Source organism: Arvicola amphibius, chromosome 2 (genome assembly GCF_903992535.2).
Source record: "Arvicola amphibius chromosome 2, mArvAmp1.2, whole genome shotgun sequence".
Taxonomy (NCBI): Eukaryota; Metazoa; Chordata; class Mammalia; order Rodentia; family Cricetidae; genus Arvicola; species Arvicola amphibius.
In genome coordinates this window covers 186,682,946-186,704,863 of record NC_052048.2, presented here as the reverse complement: position 1 = coordinate 186,704,863, position 21,918 = coordinate 186,682,946, and the positions used below count along the sequence as shown (strand labels likewise).

Below are 21,918 nucleotides of genomic sequence, written 5' to 3'. Positions count from 1 at the left end.
TCAGGTCAGAGAATCATGGTGACTGCCCAGAGAGGAGAGGCGTGACGATTGCCTGAGGCGTCTACCTCACTTCCTTCTTCCTGTTCTGTCTACTCCACCCACCTAAGGGCTGGCCTATTAAATGGGCCAAGGTAGTTTCTTTATTAACGAATGAAATCAACACAAACAGAAGACTCTCCCACATCACAGGGAAAAATCGAAAAAGAATAAATATAAAGAATGCAATATTCAGTTTTATGGGTTTTTTTTTAACGTGTTCAAATGGTAGTTTGAACAATCAGCATTTGATGGGGAAGGCTGTAATTAGGAATCTATAATGAGAAAGGGTTCTTTAAAAGAATAAACTATTTTAACTGATAACTATAGCTATTTCAGAAAGAAGATAGTAGCTACAAATCATCTAAGCCCCACCTAGTTTCGTTGTTGACACTGAGATTGGTGTGATCTGGCATTCTGGTGCTGTGTAACTCATTCCTGAATTGTTTTGTTTTTTGAGAGAGGGTTTCTCTGTAGCTTTGGGGCCTGTCCTGGAACTAGCTCTTGTAGACCAGCCTGGCCTCCACCTACCTCTGCCTCCCAAATGCCACCACCACCTGGGTCATTCCTAAATTTTAACATATCTCTAATAACCACTTCCTTTACATTCATTCTCTCTCTCTCTCTCTCTCTCTCTCTCTCTCTCTCTCTCTGTGTGTGTGTGTGTGTGTGTGTGTGTGTGTGCGCGCGCACAGCTCACATACATGCACATATATTATCAATTATCACTTCATATTCAGAATCATACAAATGGAATCATTCATTTCAAATAAGTATGGCAATGATTGTTTGTTGCCAAGGTCTATAAAACTTGATATACCTGCAACTTTTCTGGAAAAATAAAATTATATAGAGGAAGAAACACCTATTCTTGATGCAGTATAATGTTTTATACATATCTTATGCTAAACTTATTTTGGAAAATAAATTGAGAAATACTGTTTTTAAAATTAACATTTAAGGAGCATGTAATTACTGCATATGTAGGTCAAGTTTCCAAACGTAATAAACTAATGTCCTATAACATTTTTTCCATTGAAAAGTGAGACTATTTATAGTGTTTTCAGTATTTATTTTATAATAACTTAAGCCCTTAGCTTAAAACCTGTTTTATATTATAAAGAAGTTATAGTCAAAGACTGAAGTCCTATTATCTTTTGTGAATGACAGAGCAAACTCTAGGTCTTATATGAGTCTCCTTTATTTTATAGGCCTATGAAGAGTACACCAGCAAACTAGATGCCCTCCAGCAAAGAGAGCAACAGCTATTGGAGTCCCTGGGGAATGGAACTGATTTTTCTGTTTCTAGCTCAGCGTCAATGGACACCGTTACATCCTCCTCTTCCTCTAGCCTTTCAGTGCTACCTTCATCTCTATCAGTTTTTCAACCTCCTACAGATGTATCACGAAACAACCCTAAGTCACCACAAAAACCTATTGTTAGAGTCTTCCTGCCCAACAAACAGAGGACAGTGGTGAGTTGATGTTTATTCTAATCTTTTTACTATTTCTTTGTGTTGAACATTCTTTCACTGCATATTCAGAGCCATGCAAATAGAAGTATCCATTTCAAACAAAAATACAAAAGACATAGATTGTTTTGTGCCAAAGTCTATATAGTTACCAAATTTCTTTTCAAATTTTATTTGGTTTCTGTTGGGAGCAGTGAAACCCCAGATCTTGAATTTCTTGTAATCCCCTGATCTGAGTGCCAACAGCTGCTCTAAGCACGAGACCTTTCTCCCTCTCCCTCTCCCTCTCCCTCGCTCCCTCTCCCTCTCCCTCTCCCTCTCCCCCTCTCCCTCCCTCTCCCTCTCCCTCCCTCTCCCTCCCCCTCCCTCCCTCTCTCTCCCTCTCCCTCCCTCTCTCTCCCTCCGTCTCCCTCCCTCTCCCTCTCCCTCTCCCTCCCTCTTTCTCCCTCTCTCTCCCTCTCCCTCTCCCTCCATCTCCCTCTCTCTCCCTCTCCCTCTCCCTCCCTCTCCATCTCCCTCTCTCTCCCTCTCCCTCTCCTTCCCTCTCCCTCCCTCTCCCTTTCCCTCCGTCTCCCTCTCCCTCTCTCTCCCTCTCCCTCCCTCCCTCTCCCTCTCCCTCTCTCTATGGTTTTATTATGTAGCCTTGACTGGTCCAAAACACACTATATGGATGAGACTAACCTCCAGTCAACAGAGATCTGCTTGTCTCTGCCTCTCAAGTGTTGGAATTAAAGGTATATGTCCTGGCATTCCATCAAACTTCAACTTCAGTGGCACTTAAATATAAGTAGCAGTCAAAGGTTAAGAGCATTGCCAAAGGTCCTGAGTTCAATTCCCATCAACCACATGGTGGCTCACAGCCATCTGTAATGGGGTCTGGTGCCCTCTTCTGGCCTGCAGGCATACAGACAGACAGAATATTGTATACTAAATAAATAAATAAATATTAAAAAAAAAAGATTCAGTTAGGAGACTGAAGAGATGGCTCAGTAGTTAAGAACACTGGCTGCCCTTGCAGAGGACCTGGGCTTAGTTCCCTGCACTTGTATGTTGAATCACAACCATCTGTAATTCCATTTTGAAGGGACTTAATGCCCTTTCCTGGCCTCCGAGAATACCAAGCACACATATACTGCCCTTTTAGACAGGCAGGCAAAACACTCAAAGTATAAAATAAAAATGAATAAACCTTTTTTTAAAGGTGATGAGAATTTCATGATTTAGCTTGTATCAGCTCAGATTTCTTCCTCTAAGTAATCTCCATTCTAAGTTATCAGAAGTTAACTTTCAGTGTGCTTGATATTTCTCCTCTTATTTATATAACTTTTTAAAACTTATGACAAGTATCATTGCCAGGCGGTGCTGGCACATGCCTTTAATCCCAACACTTAAGAGGCCGAAACAAGCAGATCTCTGAGTTCAAGGCCAGCCTTGTCTACAGAGCAAGTTTCAGGACGTCCAGGGCTATACAGAGAAACCCTGTCTCCAAAAAAACAAAACAGAAAAAAAAACCTCACAAAATCAAGTATCATTAGAAACTGTGTACCAGTAAGAAACATTTAAAGCAGTGAAATCTGCTGAGTTGTTATAGATGATGTGAAGACTTTAAGTAAAGCAAATATTGTCAGCCTTAGTAAATAACATTTCTGTAACATAAGCCAATAATTTTTTTAATGTATATGGTTGCTTTTCTAATAAGATGTGTGCGTGTGTGTGTGTGTGCGCGTGCGTGCGTGCGTGCGTGTGTGTGTGTATGTGTGTGTGTGGTGCCCACAGAGGGCAGAGAAAGCATTAGATCCCTTTGATGTTCTGTTTCTCATAACTCCAAATTCCAAATGTCCATCAACATGTAAAGTGTTAAACTAATCCCTGTGTATATACCTATAATCCTAGCAACTGGAACACAAAAACAGGTAAATCAGTGTAACTTCAAGACCAACCTGATCTATATGTGGAGTTCTAGGCTAGCTAGGTCTACAGAATGAGGCCCTGTCTGAAAAGTAAAAAAAGCTAAAAACAAATGTGAATTTTAAAAACAAAATTGTGGTATATCTGTATAAAGAACATCATTTTGATAGAAAGAAAAGTTGCTGGTATTTCCATCATACAACATAGATAAATCTCAAGAAAAGTGTGCTATAGAAAAGAAGACAGATAAAAATGGATACATACTTTGTAATTCCATTTATATAAAATTCTAAATGTATTCTTAGCCATATGTACTGTATTTAAACATAGTTGTCAGTTCCTTTTTTTTTTTTAACATGGGGTCTCAAAATGATTTTCCTTTCTACCCTATGATGATCTTGAACTTAAGATCTTTCTACCCCTGCTCCCCACAAATGTCAGGATTATATCCTAACACGTATATCTCAGCATGCCAAGCCTAGATATCATTTTGGGGGTTTTGTTTTTTGCTTTGTTTTCTTGGGTTTTTTGTTTGTTTGTTTGTTTTTTGTTTTGTTTTGTTTGTTAGGTTTGGGGGGTGTTTTTTGTTTTTGTTTGGTTTGGTTTTGGTTTTTCGAGACAGGGTTTCTCTGTAGCTTTGGTGCCTGTCCTGGAACTAGCTCTTGTAGACCAGGCTGGCCTCGAACTCACAGAGATCCACCCACCTCTGCCACCTGAGTGCTGGAATTAAAGGTGTATGCCATCACCCGGTGTCGTTTTTTTGTTTTTTTGAGAAAGGGTTTTCCTGTAACTGCCTTGACTGCCTTGAAACTCACTCTATACACCATACTTGAATTTACAGAAATCTGCCTGACTGCCTCCCAAGTGCTGGGATTAAAGGCATGAGCCACCACACCCAGCCATTCTTTTTTTTTTTTTTTTAAAGTGCTCGCTTCGGCAGCACATATACTAAAATTGGAACAATACAGAGAAAAGAAAAACAACTTTTTTTAAGATTAATTTATTTTATGTGAGTGTTCTATCTACATGTACACCTGCACACCAGAAGAGGGCTTTCAATCTCATTATTACATATGGTTGTGAGCCACCATGTGGTTGCTGGGAATTGAACTCAGGGCCTCTGGAAGAGCAGCCAGTGCTCTTAACCTCTGAACCATCTCAGTAGCGCAATACTTAATACAGGTAGGCAGCACACATAAATTGAGGAATATATAGTTTTTTTGAGGATACTTAGAGATAGGATCTCTCACTGATCTGAAACTTACCATGTAGGGTTAAACTGGCTGGCCAGCAAGCCCTAAAAATCCACTGTTCCCTGCCTTCCCAGTGCTGGGACTATATTCACATGCCACCACATCCAACTTACGTTTTTTGGTTGAGACAGGGTCTGTGCATAGCCTTGGCTTTTCTGGATTTCGCTATGTAGACCAGACTGACCTCAAACTCACAGAGATCCTCTTGCCTCTGCTTCCTGAATGTTGGAATCAAAGAAGTATTCCACCACTCCTGGCTTACATTTAACTTTTTTACAAAAAGTCCCAAAATTCAGCTCATGTTATCATGTTTGTGTGGTACATACTTTATTAACTGAGCTATCTCCCCAGCCCTTTGGGTGTTTTTCAAACAGAATCTCACTATGTAGTCCAAGCTGGCCTTTAAATCTTTTTAGATTTGTTACCCTTTTATTACTATGAAAGAGTTTATGTGGTTTATACTTCTACATCACAGTTGACAGAATTTAGCATAGGAACTCAAGGCAGGAATCTGAGGTAGGAACTGAAGCAAGGGCCATGGAGAAGCACTGCTTACCAGCTTGCTCCCCATGACTTCTCAGCCTGCTTTCTAATCCCATCCAGAACCTTTTCCCAATATAGCACTACCTCCTAAGTTAGGCCCTGCACATCCAACATTAATTAAGAAAATGCCCTTGTTTCAAGGTGTTTCTCATTTAAGATTTTCTTTCCCAGATAGGAAACCAACCAGCATGCTGTTGAGTCTCAATTTTTTAACTCAAAACAGTCCTCTTGCTAAAATGATATACTTTGGAAGAACTTATTTTGATCTGTAACCACTTACAAAAAATGATAAATATCTGTTTTACAAGCGAGTCCTATAAAACATTTAAAGAATTATAGAATACCAGTCATAAACTTTAGATCCTGGACCACATGAGAGTCTGTCTCAAAAAAAAAGAAAAGCAATAATTGTAGTTTTTCTTTTTCAGATATTTGGGAAGTTCTAAATCCTTGGGAAAGTATTGCGAACCATATACTGCATAGCTCCTAGTCAGCTATAATGGATAAATTATTAATATTTGCTTCATATTCTCCATACACAAATTATATTCTCTTATCAGTCACATTCTCCTGTTGAAAATCCTGCTCCCTACTAAAAATAACCCCTATGATAAATGTGGTAATATCAGTCTCAGTTTATAACATATGTATCTATGTTAGTATTTTGTTTTTTAAGTGATAAGTAGGATAGTACCATATGTATGTCCAGGATTTTATTCAAAATTCAGATTTCAAGATATGCATTTATTTTTGTTAATTTAAGAAAATTTCATCAGCCATTCCATTTTTGTATGTTCTTCCTCTGGTAGATATCTATTATTATCATTATTGTTATTATTACTGTTAATACAAACAGTGCTAAAATGTAAGTGCCTTTAGATAGGACTCACAAAAGTTCCTGGGGACAGAGAATGCACATGTAGTTCAAAGGCTCTTTTAAATGTTATGTGTGAGCCTACATGAATTTTTTTTAACTTTTTAAAAAAATATTTATTTATTATGTCTGTGTGTATGCCTGCTGGCCAGAAGAGGGCACCAGACCCCATTACTGATGGTTGTGTGCCACCATGTGCTTGCTGGGAATTGAACTCAGGACCTTTAGGAAGAGCAGGCAATGCTCTTAACCTCTGAGCCATCTCTCCAGCCGCTAAGCCTGCATGAATTTATTGCATCATGTGTATGCAAGAGCTCAAGGAGGAGAGATGTTGGGTCTCCTGAAAATGGAGTTACAGGTGGTAGTGAACTACCATAAAAATGCTGTGAACAAAACTCAGGTCCTATGGAAGAGCAACAAGTCCTCTTAACTGTTGAGCCATTTCTCCCGCTCCTAAAACTACTACACTAGTCGCCCTAGCATCTTTTTAACTATGTAAATGCAACTTATCTTTTTTGACTTACTCAGTGACTAGGGTACTGCCTAATACTAGTATATGTTCTGTACCTGCTTTTTACAAAACAAATCTTTGAGTTTACCATACCTTGGGATTTGGGACCACAAATACCTATTGATTTAATATTAATCCCAATTGTATCTCAGATAAATGAAAGATAAATAGATAAGTCAAAATAAATAGATAAGTCAAGTTTGAAGGTTTTTAAATTATGCCCTGGGCTGTATGTGCTTTGCTGTAAGTCTGATGAACTGAGTTTAATTTTTGTATTCTCATGGTGAAAGGAGAGAAGCAACTTCCTGAAGTATTCCTCTGAATTCCACATGTTCACATACACACCCATACCAACCCACAACACACACACCATGAAAAATAAAAATATATAATAAGTGGATGTAATTTTAAAAATAAAACCATGCCCTTTTTGTACTATTAAGTGGGAACTGTTTGTGAATTAGAGGAAGATAAGGCAAAGTTGTTCTAATTTTAGCCATTTGCATGGTGGGAAAATAATACTAAAAACTTAAATTCTTACGATATTTGTTTGTGCTATAATAAATAAAGCTTGCCCGAGGATCAGAGTGTGAGGTGAGGTACTAGTTAGTCATAGAGGCACACAACTTAATCCTAGCGCTCAGAGCCAGTAGCAGACCTCTGTGAGTTCAAGGTCACTTCTGGGCTTCGTGAGGTTTGGTCCAGTCTAAAAGAGAAACAGACGGGTGGTGGTGGCTCACACCTTTAATCTAATACTTGGGAGTCACATGCCTTTAATCCCATCACTAGGGAGGTGGAGACAGGAAATGATATGGCTAGGCAGAGAGAGAAATATAAGTCAGGAGGAAACAGGAATTGAAGGCATTCAGTCTGAGGAGTTGTAGACACAGGATACCCCATTTAGTCTGAGGGTTTCATAAAGGTAAGAATTAGTGGCTGACTGCTCTGCTTCTCTGATCTTTCAGCTTCCACCCACAAATATCTGACTTTGGGTTCTTTTTATTAAGACCAATTAGAATTCGCACTACACTCACCAGTATAAATAAGTAGGCTTAAAGAAGTAGGTTAAGAATTAAAGGATATTTTTCACTAGAATAAATGGTACAGCCCCAGGAAATATCTTCCTCTGTATTGTTGACCACAGTGAAACAAAAACCTAAGGTGTACATTTTTTGTAGACAGAAAGAATAATATTGGTTTCTCAAAGTTTTAAGTTTTAACAGGCTTCTTTTGTCCTTATATAAGTTTTTTTTAACTGATTAACCTGTTTTGTTTTGATTATCACCACAGTTTATTAGAAAAAAATACCACTTTCGTAAATCCATTCTGTTGACCCTGGTTCTTTACAAGTTAAATTCAATTTTCCCAGGAAGCACTTTAATTCTAACATTGTCTTTACTCTGTGAAGTGTTTGGGGTGTAGAGAGAAGTGCTCTTCTTTCTTTCTTTCTTTCTTTCTTTCTTTCTTTCTTTCTTTCTTTCTTTCTTTCTTTCCTTTCTTCCTTCCTTCTTCCTTCCTTCCTTCTTTCTTTTCTTTCTTTCTTTCTTTCTTTCTTTCTTTCTTTCTTTCTTTCTCTTTCTTTCTTTCGTCGGATGATTATAGCTTGTGTTAGGTTGGCATAAAACTAGCCAGCACAGCTATAAATTTAAAGTTGTGTTCAAATCTACATATTGGTTTGCATATGTATTCAGTGCTAGTTTATTTAAGGGCTGACTCTACCATGTTTATATATACCGTGAGCTTGCCTTTGTCCTACCGAGCCTACCATGAAACATCTGCAATCCAAAATGCTGGGAAGCAGGAAGGACAGGAATGTAGACTAATTCTTGGGTATATAATAAGTTTGAAGCCAGACTGAACTACATGAAATCCTGTCTTGAAAATAAAAAAGAAAAAAAAACAAAAAACAAATTACCACTATCAAGGTACTAGCACAGATAATTCAACATATAACATTTTTGATGTCCAACCAAATTTTAAGGTGACTCCTTAAAGTTTTGTAAAAAAAACTTTATACTATAGAAGAGTTTAAGCATGTAAAAGTAATGAAGTCTCATGGGCCCTTAATCAATAATTATTTCATTTTTTTATTATAAAATTTGAACAAAATTATTTTATTTAGGTGTGAATTTTCCTGTGGCAAATAAGTATTCAGATGAGTACATATATTTTTATTGGCTCGGTAACATGAACTCATGGCTGACATCCCTATGACTGAGGCCTGAAGTAAATTTCCCCAGCACACATATGTACTGAGTCTCTGTCCTGCTAGCCAGCTCCCAAAAAAATGACATGGAGACTTCTTATTAATTATGAAAGGCTGGCCTATAGCTTAGGCTTATCCCCAAGTAGCTTTTATAAGTTAAATTAACCCATTTATATTAATCTGTCATATGGCATTACCTCTTTTCCATAGTGCACCTCCTTTTTCCTCGCTGTGTCTCCTGTGTACCTAGATTCTCCTCCTCTTCTTTCTTTCCCTGGAAATCTTACCTATATCTCCTGCCTATTATTGGCCGTTCATCTTTTATCATCTTTTATTACACCAATCACAGCAAGTACTTCTTCACACAGTGTACAGATATCCCACAACACACACACACACACACACACAAACACACACAACACACACACACACAAACACACACACACAAACACACACACACACACACACAACACACACACACACAACACACACACACACACACACACACACAAACACCTTCCCTGCCATACTCTTTACAGCCTTCACTGGACTCAGGCTTTAAACAGCATTTCAGTACTATTATTCTGGGAAATTATCTGAAAGCACAGTTTAGAAAATGTAGCAGTAACTAGACTGAATTGCACACAGATTTGTGTTATGAAAGCAGAAGGAGTAGGCAAACTGTCACTTTGTTCAGCCTTAGCTAGGAAAGTACATAAATTGGGTGACAGGTTTTTCAGTGATCTTCATGTATCCATAAAAACAATAAAGGTTTTTACATTTTCTAATGAGTAGACAAATGCACACATATATTTGCCACAAATAATGAGGATTTCCTATGTAAACCTAGTTACTCCTTCCTGAATACTTAAAAGGATGCCCACTCCACATGACAAACTTAAAATTAGGACCTCACTCTGTTACCCTGGTGGCCTGGAACTCAGAGAGATAGACCCTCCTACTTTTGCCTCCCGAGTACTTAGGTTAAAGGTGCACACTGCCACACCTAGCCATAGTTTCAGTGACAGTATTGAACAGTGCTTATTACTTCTAAACATAGAGCCTGCCTAATTCATCTTTCTAGATCGTTCCCCTTTGGTATACTATTTAAATCAGCCACTTTATGTTCTGTTTGATTCCACTAACAACCCTAACGCCACCTCCACCCTAAACATAAAAACTCTAAAATTTTCAGAAACTATGGAGTGGCTAAGTAAGTTAAAGTGACTGAAGTGACTGCAGTAGTTAATCTTAGACCTCCTAAAACACCCTTTCCTTCTGACTTTCCTGATGAGAGCTACTCCTTGTTTTCTCGCTGCTTTCGTTAGTTTGTCAGATTTGGCTGGGTAGATGATACATGGCGATACATAGGAAGAGGTGTGTGATAGGGTAGCTGTGTTTTCCCTTGCCAGGTCCTCTGCTCTCAGTGTTCTAGGAAATGTATTCAATTGGCACACTCTTAACTACAGTAAAAACAGGAACATCTCTTAACCAAAGTCCATGTCTCAGTTTAAAGAACTCAGGGATTGTTTAGGAAGTCATAAATTTAGTCTTGTAGCTGCTAATATCATTAGCAGCTGATTAACACATGTATGTCATCTGTTGCCAGAAAAAGTTATTGATAGCCACAACAGTAATAAGAGATTCTAGAGAAGGGCAAGTGCCCAGATAGAGACACTAGAGAATTAAACATCAAATATCTGATCAGTATCTGTCTGTCTGCCTCCCTGTCTGTCTGTCTGTCTTCTGTCTCTGGATGGGTGGGCAATGATGGTGTATGTGCATGTATGTATGCCTGCTAGTGCATGAGCTTGTAGAGACCAGAAATCAATGGGAGGTGTCTTTATAACTTTTCATCTTGTTTTTTGAGACAGGATCTCTCTGTGAACCTAGAACTCACTCTTGCCAGTAGATTGGCTGACCAGTGAGGCCCCTTTCCCCAGGGTCATACTGGAGTTACAGATGTACTGCCACACTCAGCTTATTAGTGGGTACTGAGGACCCAGACTCAGGTCCTCATGTTTGAGCAGCAAAAACATTAGCTGCTGAGGTGCCTCTCCAGCCTCTGCATATATCCTAGGGCACATATCTTCTTCTGCTTTGTTTATATTGGTAGTAAGGAATCTCTTAATGATCATTAATATAACTGCAGGCTTATACAGCTTTCGTGTTGGGTTCAAATTGATTTTACACTAGATATGGTAGCATACACCTGTGCTTACAAAGTTGAGAGGCTGACATAGGAGGATCTAGAGCTCCAGACTGACCTGGGCTACAGCAGTCACTGTCTCAAAACATTTTTTTTTGAGTGTTGACCTTTAAGTGTTGTCAAGGGTGGGACCATTGTACTGGTATATATAGTGTAGAAAATACTATTATATTTTCTGTTCATATATATGTACATGTAATTTAATAAAATACCAGTTTTTTTTAATTTTTAATTTTTATTTGAGACAGGGTCTGTGTAGTCCTGACTGTCCTAGAGCTCGATATGTAGACCAGGCTGGACTTGACTTCACAGAAATCCTGCTGTCTCTGCCTCCCAGGTGCTGGGATTAAAATCATGCACCACCATACCCAGCCTTAATTTGGTAAAATAGTAATAACTTGATATAATTTTCCTTGAATTATAAGTAGATGATAAGCATGACACTGTGTTTCACTCGAGGAGTCCAGATAATATTTTAATGATATAAGGTAAATGACTACGTTTTAAGAATGAAAGAAAGCCTCCTTCTCTTTACTTCTTACGCATATTTATGTCATAGGTACCTGCAAGATGTGGCGTTACAGTCCGTGACAGTCTAAAGAAAGCACTGATGATGAGAGGTCTTATCCCAGAGTGCTGTGCTGTTTACAGAATTCAGGATGGGTATGGTTTGTATGTGTTGTGTGATTTCTTTGTAAAGAAATGAGACATCGAGCTTTGAGTTTGTTTTGTAGTCTTTATCCAAATCTAGGGAATTTAAAATCAACCTCAGGGACTGGAGAGATGGCTCAGTGAGAACACTGGGTTCAATTTCCAGCACCCACGTGGTTGGCAGCTCACAGCCAATTGTAACTCCAGTTCCAAGGGATCTAAAACCCTCTTATGATCTCCTCAGGCATGTGTGAGGGTCACAGACTTATATGCATGCAAAACATCCCTATACGTTAAGAAAGAAGGAAGAAAATATTTTTTACTAAAAGATTTAGAACATCAACTTTAAAAATCGTTCTAATATTATTCTTGAAATCTTGGGAGGTCATTTGTGTGGTTTTACTATTTATTCCTGTGCAAATGCCTTTAATAGAGTTTATCATTTTTATAATTTGTGAACCATTAGAACAGTGGTTCTCAACTTATGGGTCATAACCCCTTTAGAAAGTGTAATGACCCCTTTACATAGGTTGCTTAAGACCATCAGAAAACACAGATATTTACATTACAATTCATAACAGTAAAAAAATTACAGTTATGAAGTAAAATTGAAAATAATTTTATGATTTGGGTCACCACAACATGAGAAACTGTATTAAAGGGTCACACCATTAGGAAGGTTGAGAAGCACTGCTTTAGAATGTGATTAGTTTAGATAACATGTCTTTGTACAATTCATAGTTCCATTAGAATCTACCAAAATGAATATTTTGTAGTGAAGCATTTTTCATAAAGTAATATTGTTCTAAGATGTTTATGTTTTGAATCTACATTTTGAGGTATGTTGTTCTTTGAATGCTCTTTTTCTCTGAATTGGTAGATAAAACCATACCTGTGTGTTGGGGAGACAGAAACTTTTTGTTTGATTGATTTTGTTTTTTGTAACAGGCTTTCTCTGTATAATCTTAGCTGTTCTTGGCTGTCCTGGAACTTGCCCTGTAGACAAGACTGACTGCAAACTCAAAGAGACCTTGTCATTGCCTCCTAAGTGCTGGGATTAAAGGCATGCACTACCACCACCCAGCTTTTTTTGTTTGTTTGTTTTTGTTTGTTATTTTTTGTTTCGTTTGTTTGTTTTTTTAAACCCCAGGAACAATCTGGTTTTGGCTGTTGTAGGTTTTTCTGGAACTGACTTTAAAAAAAAAAAAAGAGTGAATATATTTACACTGATCTTGTCTAAGAGTAATACCTTATTAGAGTTAAACTTAAAAATTAACACTTAAGGGTAGTGGTGGTGCACGCCTTTAATCCCATCAGAGGCAGGCGGATTTCTGTGAGGTCGAGACCAGCCTGTTCCACAAGAGCTAGTTCCAGGACAGGCTCCAAAGCCACAGAGAAGTCCTGTCTTGAAAAACAAAACAACAACAACAAAAAAATTAACACTTAAATTTCTAATAATATAAAACCAGAGATCCAAGCTTCCTTAATATTAGTTCCTCCATAACCATGTTCATATCTTCAGCATGATATTTATAAATATTTTGGAATACAGTAATTAAGAAAAGGCTGGAGATATGGCTCAACAGTTAATAACACTGGCTGATCTTTTGTTTTAATTTATTTACTTATTAAAAATTTCCACCTCCTCCTATTTCCCTCCCCCTCCCTCTCCAGTCCTAAGAGAAGTCAGGTTGCCCTGACCTGTGGGAAGTCCAAGGCCCTCCCCTGTCCATCGAGGTCTAGGAAGGTGTGCATCCAAACAGACTAGGCTCCCAAAAGCCAGTACATGCAGTAGAATCAAAACCCAGTGCCATTATCATTGGCTTCTCAGTCAGCCCTCATTGTCAGCCACGTTCAGAGAGTCTGGTCTGATCACGTGCTTGTTCAATTCTAGAGATCCTGAATTCTTTTCCCAGCAGTCACATGGTGGCTCACAACTGTCTGAAGTGGGATCTGATGCCCTCTTCTGACATGGAGGTGTACATGCAGATAGAGCACTCCTATCCATGAAATTAAATAAATAAATCTTTGAAAAGAAATCAAGAATGGTTTTGTCTCCATCTTTTTCAGAGAGAAGAAACCAATTGGCTGGGACACCGATATTTCCTGGCTTACTGGAGAGGAGTTACATGTAGAAGTACTGGAGAATGTCCCACTTACAACACACAACTTTGTATGTACCTTTTCATATTTGAGCTGCTAAAAATGGTCAGTTTCTTTTGACTTCTTTAATTTAGGGAATATGAAATAGAGATAACTAATTTTGAGATTGATAATGTACCTATGTTCCGTTCTTGAAAATCTTGTGTTTAAATAGTTTTATCTTACTATTTATTCTTTATTTGTAAGTTAATAATATGTAACATATCTCTTAAAAGAACAAAAATTAGAGGCTGGAGAGATGGCTCAGTGGTTAGAGCATTGACTGCTCTTCCAGAAGACCCAGGTTCAACTCCCAGTACCCACATGCAGCTCCCAACTGTCTGTAATTCCATTTCTATGGGACTGACATCTTTATACAGATAAACATGCAGGCAGAACACCAATGTACATAAAATAAAAAACTATTTAAACACAAGATTTTCAAGAACGGAAATACAGCTATGTATAAGTAACAGAAAGAAAGCACTAGGTAAGCAAATGAAAAATGAAGGATATTGGGAATTCATGACACAGCAGTTAAATTTAAATGAGTAAAAATTTAAATGGCTGACTAAAAGGTCAGATTTGTGCCTGTACGTGTGTGTGAAATAACCGTAAGCAGTACTAAAGATGCTTAGTTTGGCCATTATTTGCTATCTAAATGAATATCAAAGGAGGTATTTTTCACTTCTGTATAATCACAGACAAATGGAAAAGGAGGAAAACTAGAAACAAACTTTTGCTTTTTTCACATGCTTTCTCAGGTGACAGGGAAACGAAAGGAAACGGACCTCACTGTATAAAGGTTTTTGAAAGGCCAGAGTGGATTATGTGTCTATATTTTTTAACTGTTCATTAAATAAATGTTTTTAAAATAGAGTTTTGAACTGGGTCTGGTGGCAGACACCCTTAATCCTAGCACTGAGAGGCTAAGACAGTCAGACCACTGGGAATTCAGGGACAGCCTGGTCCACATAGTAAGACCCTGTCTCAAAAAAGAAAAGAAAGTTTTATAGCAGATGTGATTTTCCATACCTGGAATCCTGGTAATTGGGAGGCAGAAGCAAGAGGCTGGCTGAAAGTTCAAGACCAACTTCTGTCACCAAAACCAATTTAACAGAGAGAAAAGTAATTTGGTGTTAAAATAAAATGTATCATGAACTGTATCATTATATGTAATAAAGTATATAAAAATCCTGAGTTATGTTTGAGGTAAGTACTGTTATAGATTCATATATACTGGATATTGATATAAAATAAATTTATTACTTTTGATTGTTGTTTTTAAAAAATGAAACCAGATGATTGAAATTATACAACAAAGAATGAAGTCTTCCTTACTATCAACATTCTGAAATAACTATTGTTAAGATATTTTTCTGTTACATATTTTTCTGTTTACTATACAGAACATATATACTTTATATAATTTTTCCCTTTAGGAAAAAAAAATCCCCTTAATATAGTGCAGTTTCTTTGATCCCTGTTGAACATTAAAAGTCACTGGTTATTTTTCAAGATTTTTGAACATTTATTTAGTTTGTTACATGAAGAAGTTCATCTGAAAGCATAGACTAAAAATAAGTCCACATCAGACATTCTTCCAGAGGTGTTTTTAAAATATGTTAAAGTTAAGGGAAGAAGTTTTCTTTCTATTGAAATCTCAGAGCTAAATTTTAAATTAAAAATTGCTGAATTCAACAATAATATCTCCTTATTACAAACAATTCAGTTCATAATTCTGAGGTCAGATAAAATAATCCCCATTACACCTTAATAAAATTACAGTGTGGATGTCATGGAGCCACTGATAATTTTTAATAGTTTCTGTTTTAAGCTTTGGGAGTTGTTTCTATGTTACTAAATATCTTTCATCCACGATTTCTTGCTTTGTCAACTTTAGATATCATATGCTGGTTGCTGATTCTATTAGGATTAGCTCATTTTGCAGCATTATAACCCCTTCTCTTTCTCTCCTCTCTCCATTTTGTTGTTGTTCTGTTTGATAACTATGAAGTTTAAATAAGTATATCTTTGTTTCTTGCACTATTAAACACTAGCAACTATTTTTTTACCTTCCCCCTTTATGCGGTAATAAATGATACCTCTTTGGTTTCTGTTCCTCTTTTTCTACTTTTTTATGTGGTTAGCTTGAACTCATTTAGTCTTTTAATTCATATTTTTTAATTTTTTTTTGAGAATTTCATACATGAGGTCCTTTAAATGTTGCTTGTTGACCTTGGGATTGGATAAACACACCAGGGGCTCAATTCTTTTATTTGTTGTATTGTCTGATTTCTGAGTTTTAAGTTGGATCTTAGGATAAAATAGTTTTCAGATCCCTTGTTTTTAACATATATTCTGGTATGCAATTTTTATGATATAAATATATTTAAAAATTGTTATTTTGAGTAAGAGGGTGCATTGCAAGTATTTAAAACTTTTATGATTTTTCACTTTGCAGGTACGGAAAACTTTTTTCACTTAGCATTTTGGTGACTTTGTCGAAAGCTGCTTTTCCAGGGTTTCCGCTGTCAAACATGTGGTTATAAGTTTCACCAGCGTTTGTAGTACAGAGGTTTCCACTGATGTGTGTTAATTATGACCAACTTGAGTAAGTAATCCACAAAGAACCTCTTTGCTACTACTTTATAGTTAAATTTTCATAATGTGAAACTAGTATACCTTGAAAGTCAGTGAGGGGTGCTTGCCCAGTGCATTTATTACAGGATATTTAAAGTCTGATCAGAAAGTAGTGCAGGTGAACTTCTCTCTTCCAAATACAAGAATACTGGATCTGCTGCACATGAAGTTTACATATCATGCTCTCTTAAGTCTTTAGAAACCCCTTTTAGCCAAGCGGTTGTGGTACACGCCTTTAATCTCAGCACTCAGGAGGCAAGAGGCAGGCGGATCTCTGTGAGGTGGAGGCCAGGCTGGTCTACAAGAGCTAGCTCCAGGATAGCTAGGGATGTTAGAGAAACCCTGTCTCGAAAAACCAAAAGGAGGGCGGGGGAGAAATCACTTTTATATAGTTTGGGGTGGATATAGAATAGTGTTTCAGTTAAGTTGACTGTTACATTTTTGAACAATGAGTCTGATTCTGTGATCCCTTTTAACAGTTACATTAATATTCTTCACTCACCCATGTCTCTGTCTCACCTCTAGCCCTTCCCCTTCTTTAAAGGGATAATTACGTACATTTGTTTCTTTCTAAAATTCCTTTTTACTTTATAGTATTTCTAATAGACTAGATGTAGTTTATTGTAATCTTTTTCTGTAATTCCTTTTGTTGCTGCTGAAATAGAACTTGACTTTTAAGTAAATTATATAATGTATCCAACTTAGAGCTACTCAGTAGGCAGACGCAGATGGATCTCTGTAAGTTCAAGGCCAGTTTGATCTACACAGTGAGTTCCAGGACTACACAATGAATCCATCTCAGAAACAAACATACAAAAACCAAAAGGGTAATCTAATTTACCACTAGATATTTTCTTTTAGTCTTTAAACCACACAGTATGATTTCCCCCTGTAAAATATAGGAATTGACAGTTGGTCAATTATAGAAAAGAACAATTGGTATTAGATATGAGCTGCCCTAGAAAGTACAGTGTAATTTTTTAAAGAACCTTTAGAAAAAATAATTGAATTTTAACAGTTGTTTGCACAAGTAAAACTTGATCTCATATTTTTCCGTTACCTCTATGTTCTCGTGTATTGAAGCTTCTGGGTTTTGCACAAGTTAGGTTTGTTTTGTTTTGTTTTGTTTTTGCCTCACAGTTTGCTGTTTGTCTCCAAGTTCTTTGAGCATCACCCAGTACCACAGGAGGAGGCCTCCTTAGCAGAGACTGCCCTTACATCTGGATCCCCTTCCGCACCCCCTTCAGACTCTATTGGGTATGATTTGATTCCTGCTGTTTAATGACATGCTATTTGAACTGCTTTCCTTTGGATCTTTTGGGTAATTGTAAACCTTTTCAACACTAGAACTGTTAAACTATGGATATTTTCACCCAGTAATGTATTTTATCACAATATTCAAGCGTTTACATGCATTTGGTTCAGAATGGGATTAAAAACATAGTATGGTAGTTATGCCTTTAATCTTGGCACTGATGAGGCAAAAGCAGGCAGATCTCTGTGAGTTGGAGGCTGGCCTCGTCTACGTAGTAAATTATTACCTTGAAAACCAAAACACACACACACACACACACACACACAAACACACATAATCTATCAATCAATCAATCAATCAATGGAATTAAAGCTGATACAGACTATATTTTAAGATCAACATAAATTTTTTTGCTTTGTGTTTCATCTACCATTTTATCAAGTAATCTTAGGACTTCTTTAAAAAATTAGCAAATAAGTTGTTGAGAATTTTTTAAAAGTTTAAAATCATAATAGATTATATTAAGCTTTGTGATAAGAAAATAAATATTTGGGCTGGAGAGATGGCTCAGAGGTTAAGAGCACTGCCTGCTGGTCTTCCAAAGGTCCTGAGTTCAATTCCCAGCAACCACATGGTGGCTCACAACCATCTCTAATGGGGTCTGGTGCCCTCTTCTGGCCTGCAGGCATACACGCAGACAGAATATTGTATACATAATAAATAGATAGATAGATAGATAGATAGATAGATAGATAGATAGATAGATAGATAGATAAATATTTAAAAAAATAAAAGAAATATTTTAAGCCAGGCAGTGGTGGCACACACACTTGGGAGGCAGAGGCAGGCGGATCTCTGTGACTTCGAGGTCAGTCTGGTCTGCAAGAGCTATTTCCAGGATAGGCTTCAAAGCTACAGAGAAACCCTGTCTTGAAAAACCAAAAACTAAAAAAGATGTTTCCAGTTAGCATTTTGACCTAGAGTATTTCAAGTGTTTTTAGTTCATAAGTATGTTTGCTTTAATTTTACCTGCTTCCTCCTATTCTTCACGGTATGTTACTTTTTTAGACTTGTGCGAGTGGTGATTTGTAGGTGTTTGTGTAAACATGAGATGCCGTGGTGCGTGTGTGGAGGTGGGGACAGCGTTCTAGTGTCAGTTCTTTCCTTCCACTGTGGGACCAGGTGGCTAGGCTTCCATGGCAGTCACTTGACACCCAGACATCTGGCTGGCCCATATTTCTTTAGACTTATACCATAAGGAATGATAGCAATAACCTGATAGGCCTGCAATGTAGCACGAATAATAAAAACTCAGAGATAGATAACTGGAGTTCAACCTGAAGATCAGAAAAGCAAAGCAGCCAGCCACCTCTACTTCAGACCAAAAATGGGTGATCCTGCCTACAGGAGTCCTCAGATTGTGACTGAACATGAGACTTGTCTCCTCCCATTTTATGTTCCTTTCTAATGCTGGGATTAAAGGTGTATACAACTACTGCCTGGCCTATATGGCTGACTACTGTGGCTGCTTTGCACTGATCTTCAGGTTAGCTTTATTTATTAACACGCAAATACTATACCACTAATTTCCCCTTTTTTGTCTAAAGTAAGAAGGCTATAACATAAGAAAAACTATATACAATAAGTACATATACAGTATATACAGGTAATAAATACATCAGCAATGTCTAGTCCATTTGCATTTGACAAATTCAGAGAAAAGACTCCATATCTATCCTATCTTGGTGAGTCCAAAGTCTTGTACATAGTTTATTTTCTATCATAAGTTGTTTTCTGCATCAGGTAAGCAATGAAAACTATAACTATCTAGTCTTCAACTCCCTCAGAGACCCAAGAAGGAAATAATATTAGCTGAGTAAGCAGGAAGTGCACGCAAGCAACTTCCAAAAAATGTGAGAAATAACAGAAACAGCTGACTGCCTGGACAGTCACCCAAAGTTTCTCTGCAACAGTGGGGCATCCATCTTCGGCCTACAGACCTAGCATGTTCGACAGACTTTTCTGTGAAGCAAGATATTCTGAAAGGCTGTCCCTCCTTGTCTAGACAATGTTTGTCAGTCTCTTTTGTGTCTTGCTTGTCCAATTAGGACAGCATACTGTCAGCAGTAAAGGCAAAGACATTTTCTTACCCGGTGACTTACTTTGCCACCAAGAAAGTAAACTGCATGTGGAGTTTCTTCAATTTCCATATCTTCTCTGAAGTAGATTGGTGCTACCAGGAGCAAACATGTCTCACGGTCATTTAAAAAAAAAAAAAGCTTATGTTATTAGAACATCTTAAATGCCATATTCTGTAGATCTCTGAAGTGTTTGAAGATGACCTGGTTATCTAAAATATATCTTTGTTTGACCTTGAAAACATACCTACAAGTTTGATTATACTAGGTGATTAATTACTAACCTGTATTATTATCCTTAGTTGATATTAATAATTTTCAAGGACTAGAAATTTGCATTACATTGTTAAATGAGTTGTATAGGTACAATACCTTGAAACCTTGAACAGGAGTAGAAATGTATATATAGTATGTTCTAACAAAATTAATCTCAAAATTTTATCAATATACAAAATTTGTATACTATATACAAAAATACAATCCAATGTAAAGCATTTAAAACTAGTAGTTGCATTTTAAAGGTAAATTCAACAATCTACCTTCTTATATCTATATCCTCCCTTTTTTCTTTTCAGAGTAGAGTCAATAATCTGCCCTTTCATCTTATCATATCTGTATCCTCCTTTTTTCTTTTCAAAACAAGACCCTTGAATCTAATTTCCTTTATGTTTTTTTTCCTGACCATTACCAATAACAACTTGTAACCAACCCTCTAAACAGTGAGAAATATCCATAACCCATTGAACAACCAAAAACCACCCACCCCACCTCTTGGGAATGTGGGCATCATCCTTAAATTTATTTCCTGCTGTCTGGAAGTTAAGGTATCTTTAGGGGTTCCTGAAAAAAAAACTGGAGTTAATTGTCAAGTCTTAGGAGAAGTAGCTGTATCATTTGTTGTCCAGTCTCTACGTAATGGAAAAGTGCAGGGCTTATCTCAAGTTCTGGCTACAGCAGTCTGTTTGGCTGGATCATCTCAGCTAGTCACCTCAAAATTGTTCTGAGCAGTTTTTAGTTGAAGGCTGATCTTTATGTGATGTTTTTTAGCTTAGTGATGTTATCATAGTCTTTGATGAATTTGTAGGGCCTTATCCTCCTATGGAGACTTCAAAGGTCACTGTTAGGTGTGATCATTGTTCACTGCAGAAAACTAGAGACTCAAACCCGAAATCATGTACAGGAAAGTAGATGAAACTATTTCTAGAATTACTTAGTACTCTGTATGACCATTAATATCTGCAGGAGCCTGCTCCTACAAAGTCAGCTAAGGTTCCTGGAGAGGGGATCCTCAAGACCAAAGAAACTTCAGATGAAAGAACTGAGACAGAAGACGGGATAGAAGCGGGAGGTTTGTCTGGTCTTTAATTGCTCTGGAAGGAGTTTCCTCTAGATAGTAGGAAACTGGATTTGGCACAGGGTCCTGCAAGAGGCCCCTCATGGAGTTTCCCTGAACTGATTACCTTGGATATCCATTCTTGATCTACTTTCATTAGTCCAGTGCCTGTCTTACCACACCTGCATAATCCAGAAGGGAGGGGTGTTCTGAATGCTTACCAAAAACATTGTTTCTAGGAATGCCTTGTTTACAATCCTTTTTAAGGTGACCTTGGTTGCCACAATTAAAACACTTGACTGGTTCAGATTTCCTGCAAACCTCTGGAAATTGCCTCTCCTATCCAAGAAGTAGCATCATGGTCATGAGAGTCAATGTTAATTGTATCTTGAATCCATTCCTAAAAGGGCTGATCTTGCTATTAATGGCCTAATTATCCTTTTGCTTTGAGAATTAGCATTTTCAAAAGCCAGAGATTCAATTATTATTAGTCTAGCTTCTGAGTTTGGTATCATTCTCTTTACTGCTGATGTCAGTCTTTCTAAGAAATCCGTGACGGTTTTGTTTAGGCCCTTTATAACTTTAGTAAATGACTCAATTTTTTTCCTATTTCACCAATTCTTGTCCCAAACATTTAAAACTGCTGCGTGGCATAAATCCAGGGTGTAGTCATATACAGATTGCCTTTCTGTAGTAGCATACTTTCCTTTTCCAAGAATTTGATCTTGGGGATTTCCATACCCC

At 37.4% G+C, this 21,918-nt stretch overlaps 1 protein-coding gene across 1 annotated transcript in view; it reads left to right on the top strand.

Annotated features, from left to right (window-relative positions):
* Positions 1-21,918, top strand: part of Braf (B-Raf proto-oncogene, serine/threonine kinase) — a 132,239-nt gene that overhangs the window by 54,904 nt on the left and 55,417 nt on the right. Inside the window, 7 exon segments of the mRNA XM_038318532.2 lie at positions 1,248-1,511; positions 11,572-11,675; positions 13,734-13,840; positions 16,270-16,370; positions 16,372-16,386; positions 16,388-16,419; positions 17,589-17,705. Of these exon segments, the coding sequence (XP_038174460.2) occupies positions 1,248-1,511; positions 11,572-11,675; positions 13,734-13,840; positions 16,270-16,370; positions 16,372-16,386; positions 16,388-16,419; positions 17,589-17,705 (740 nt within the window).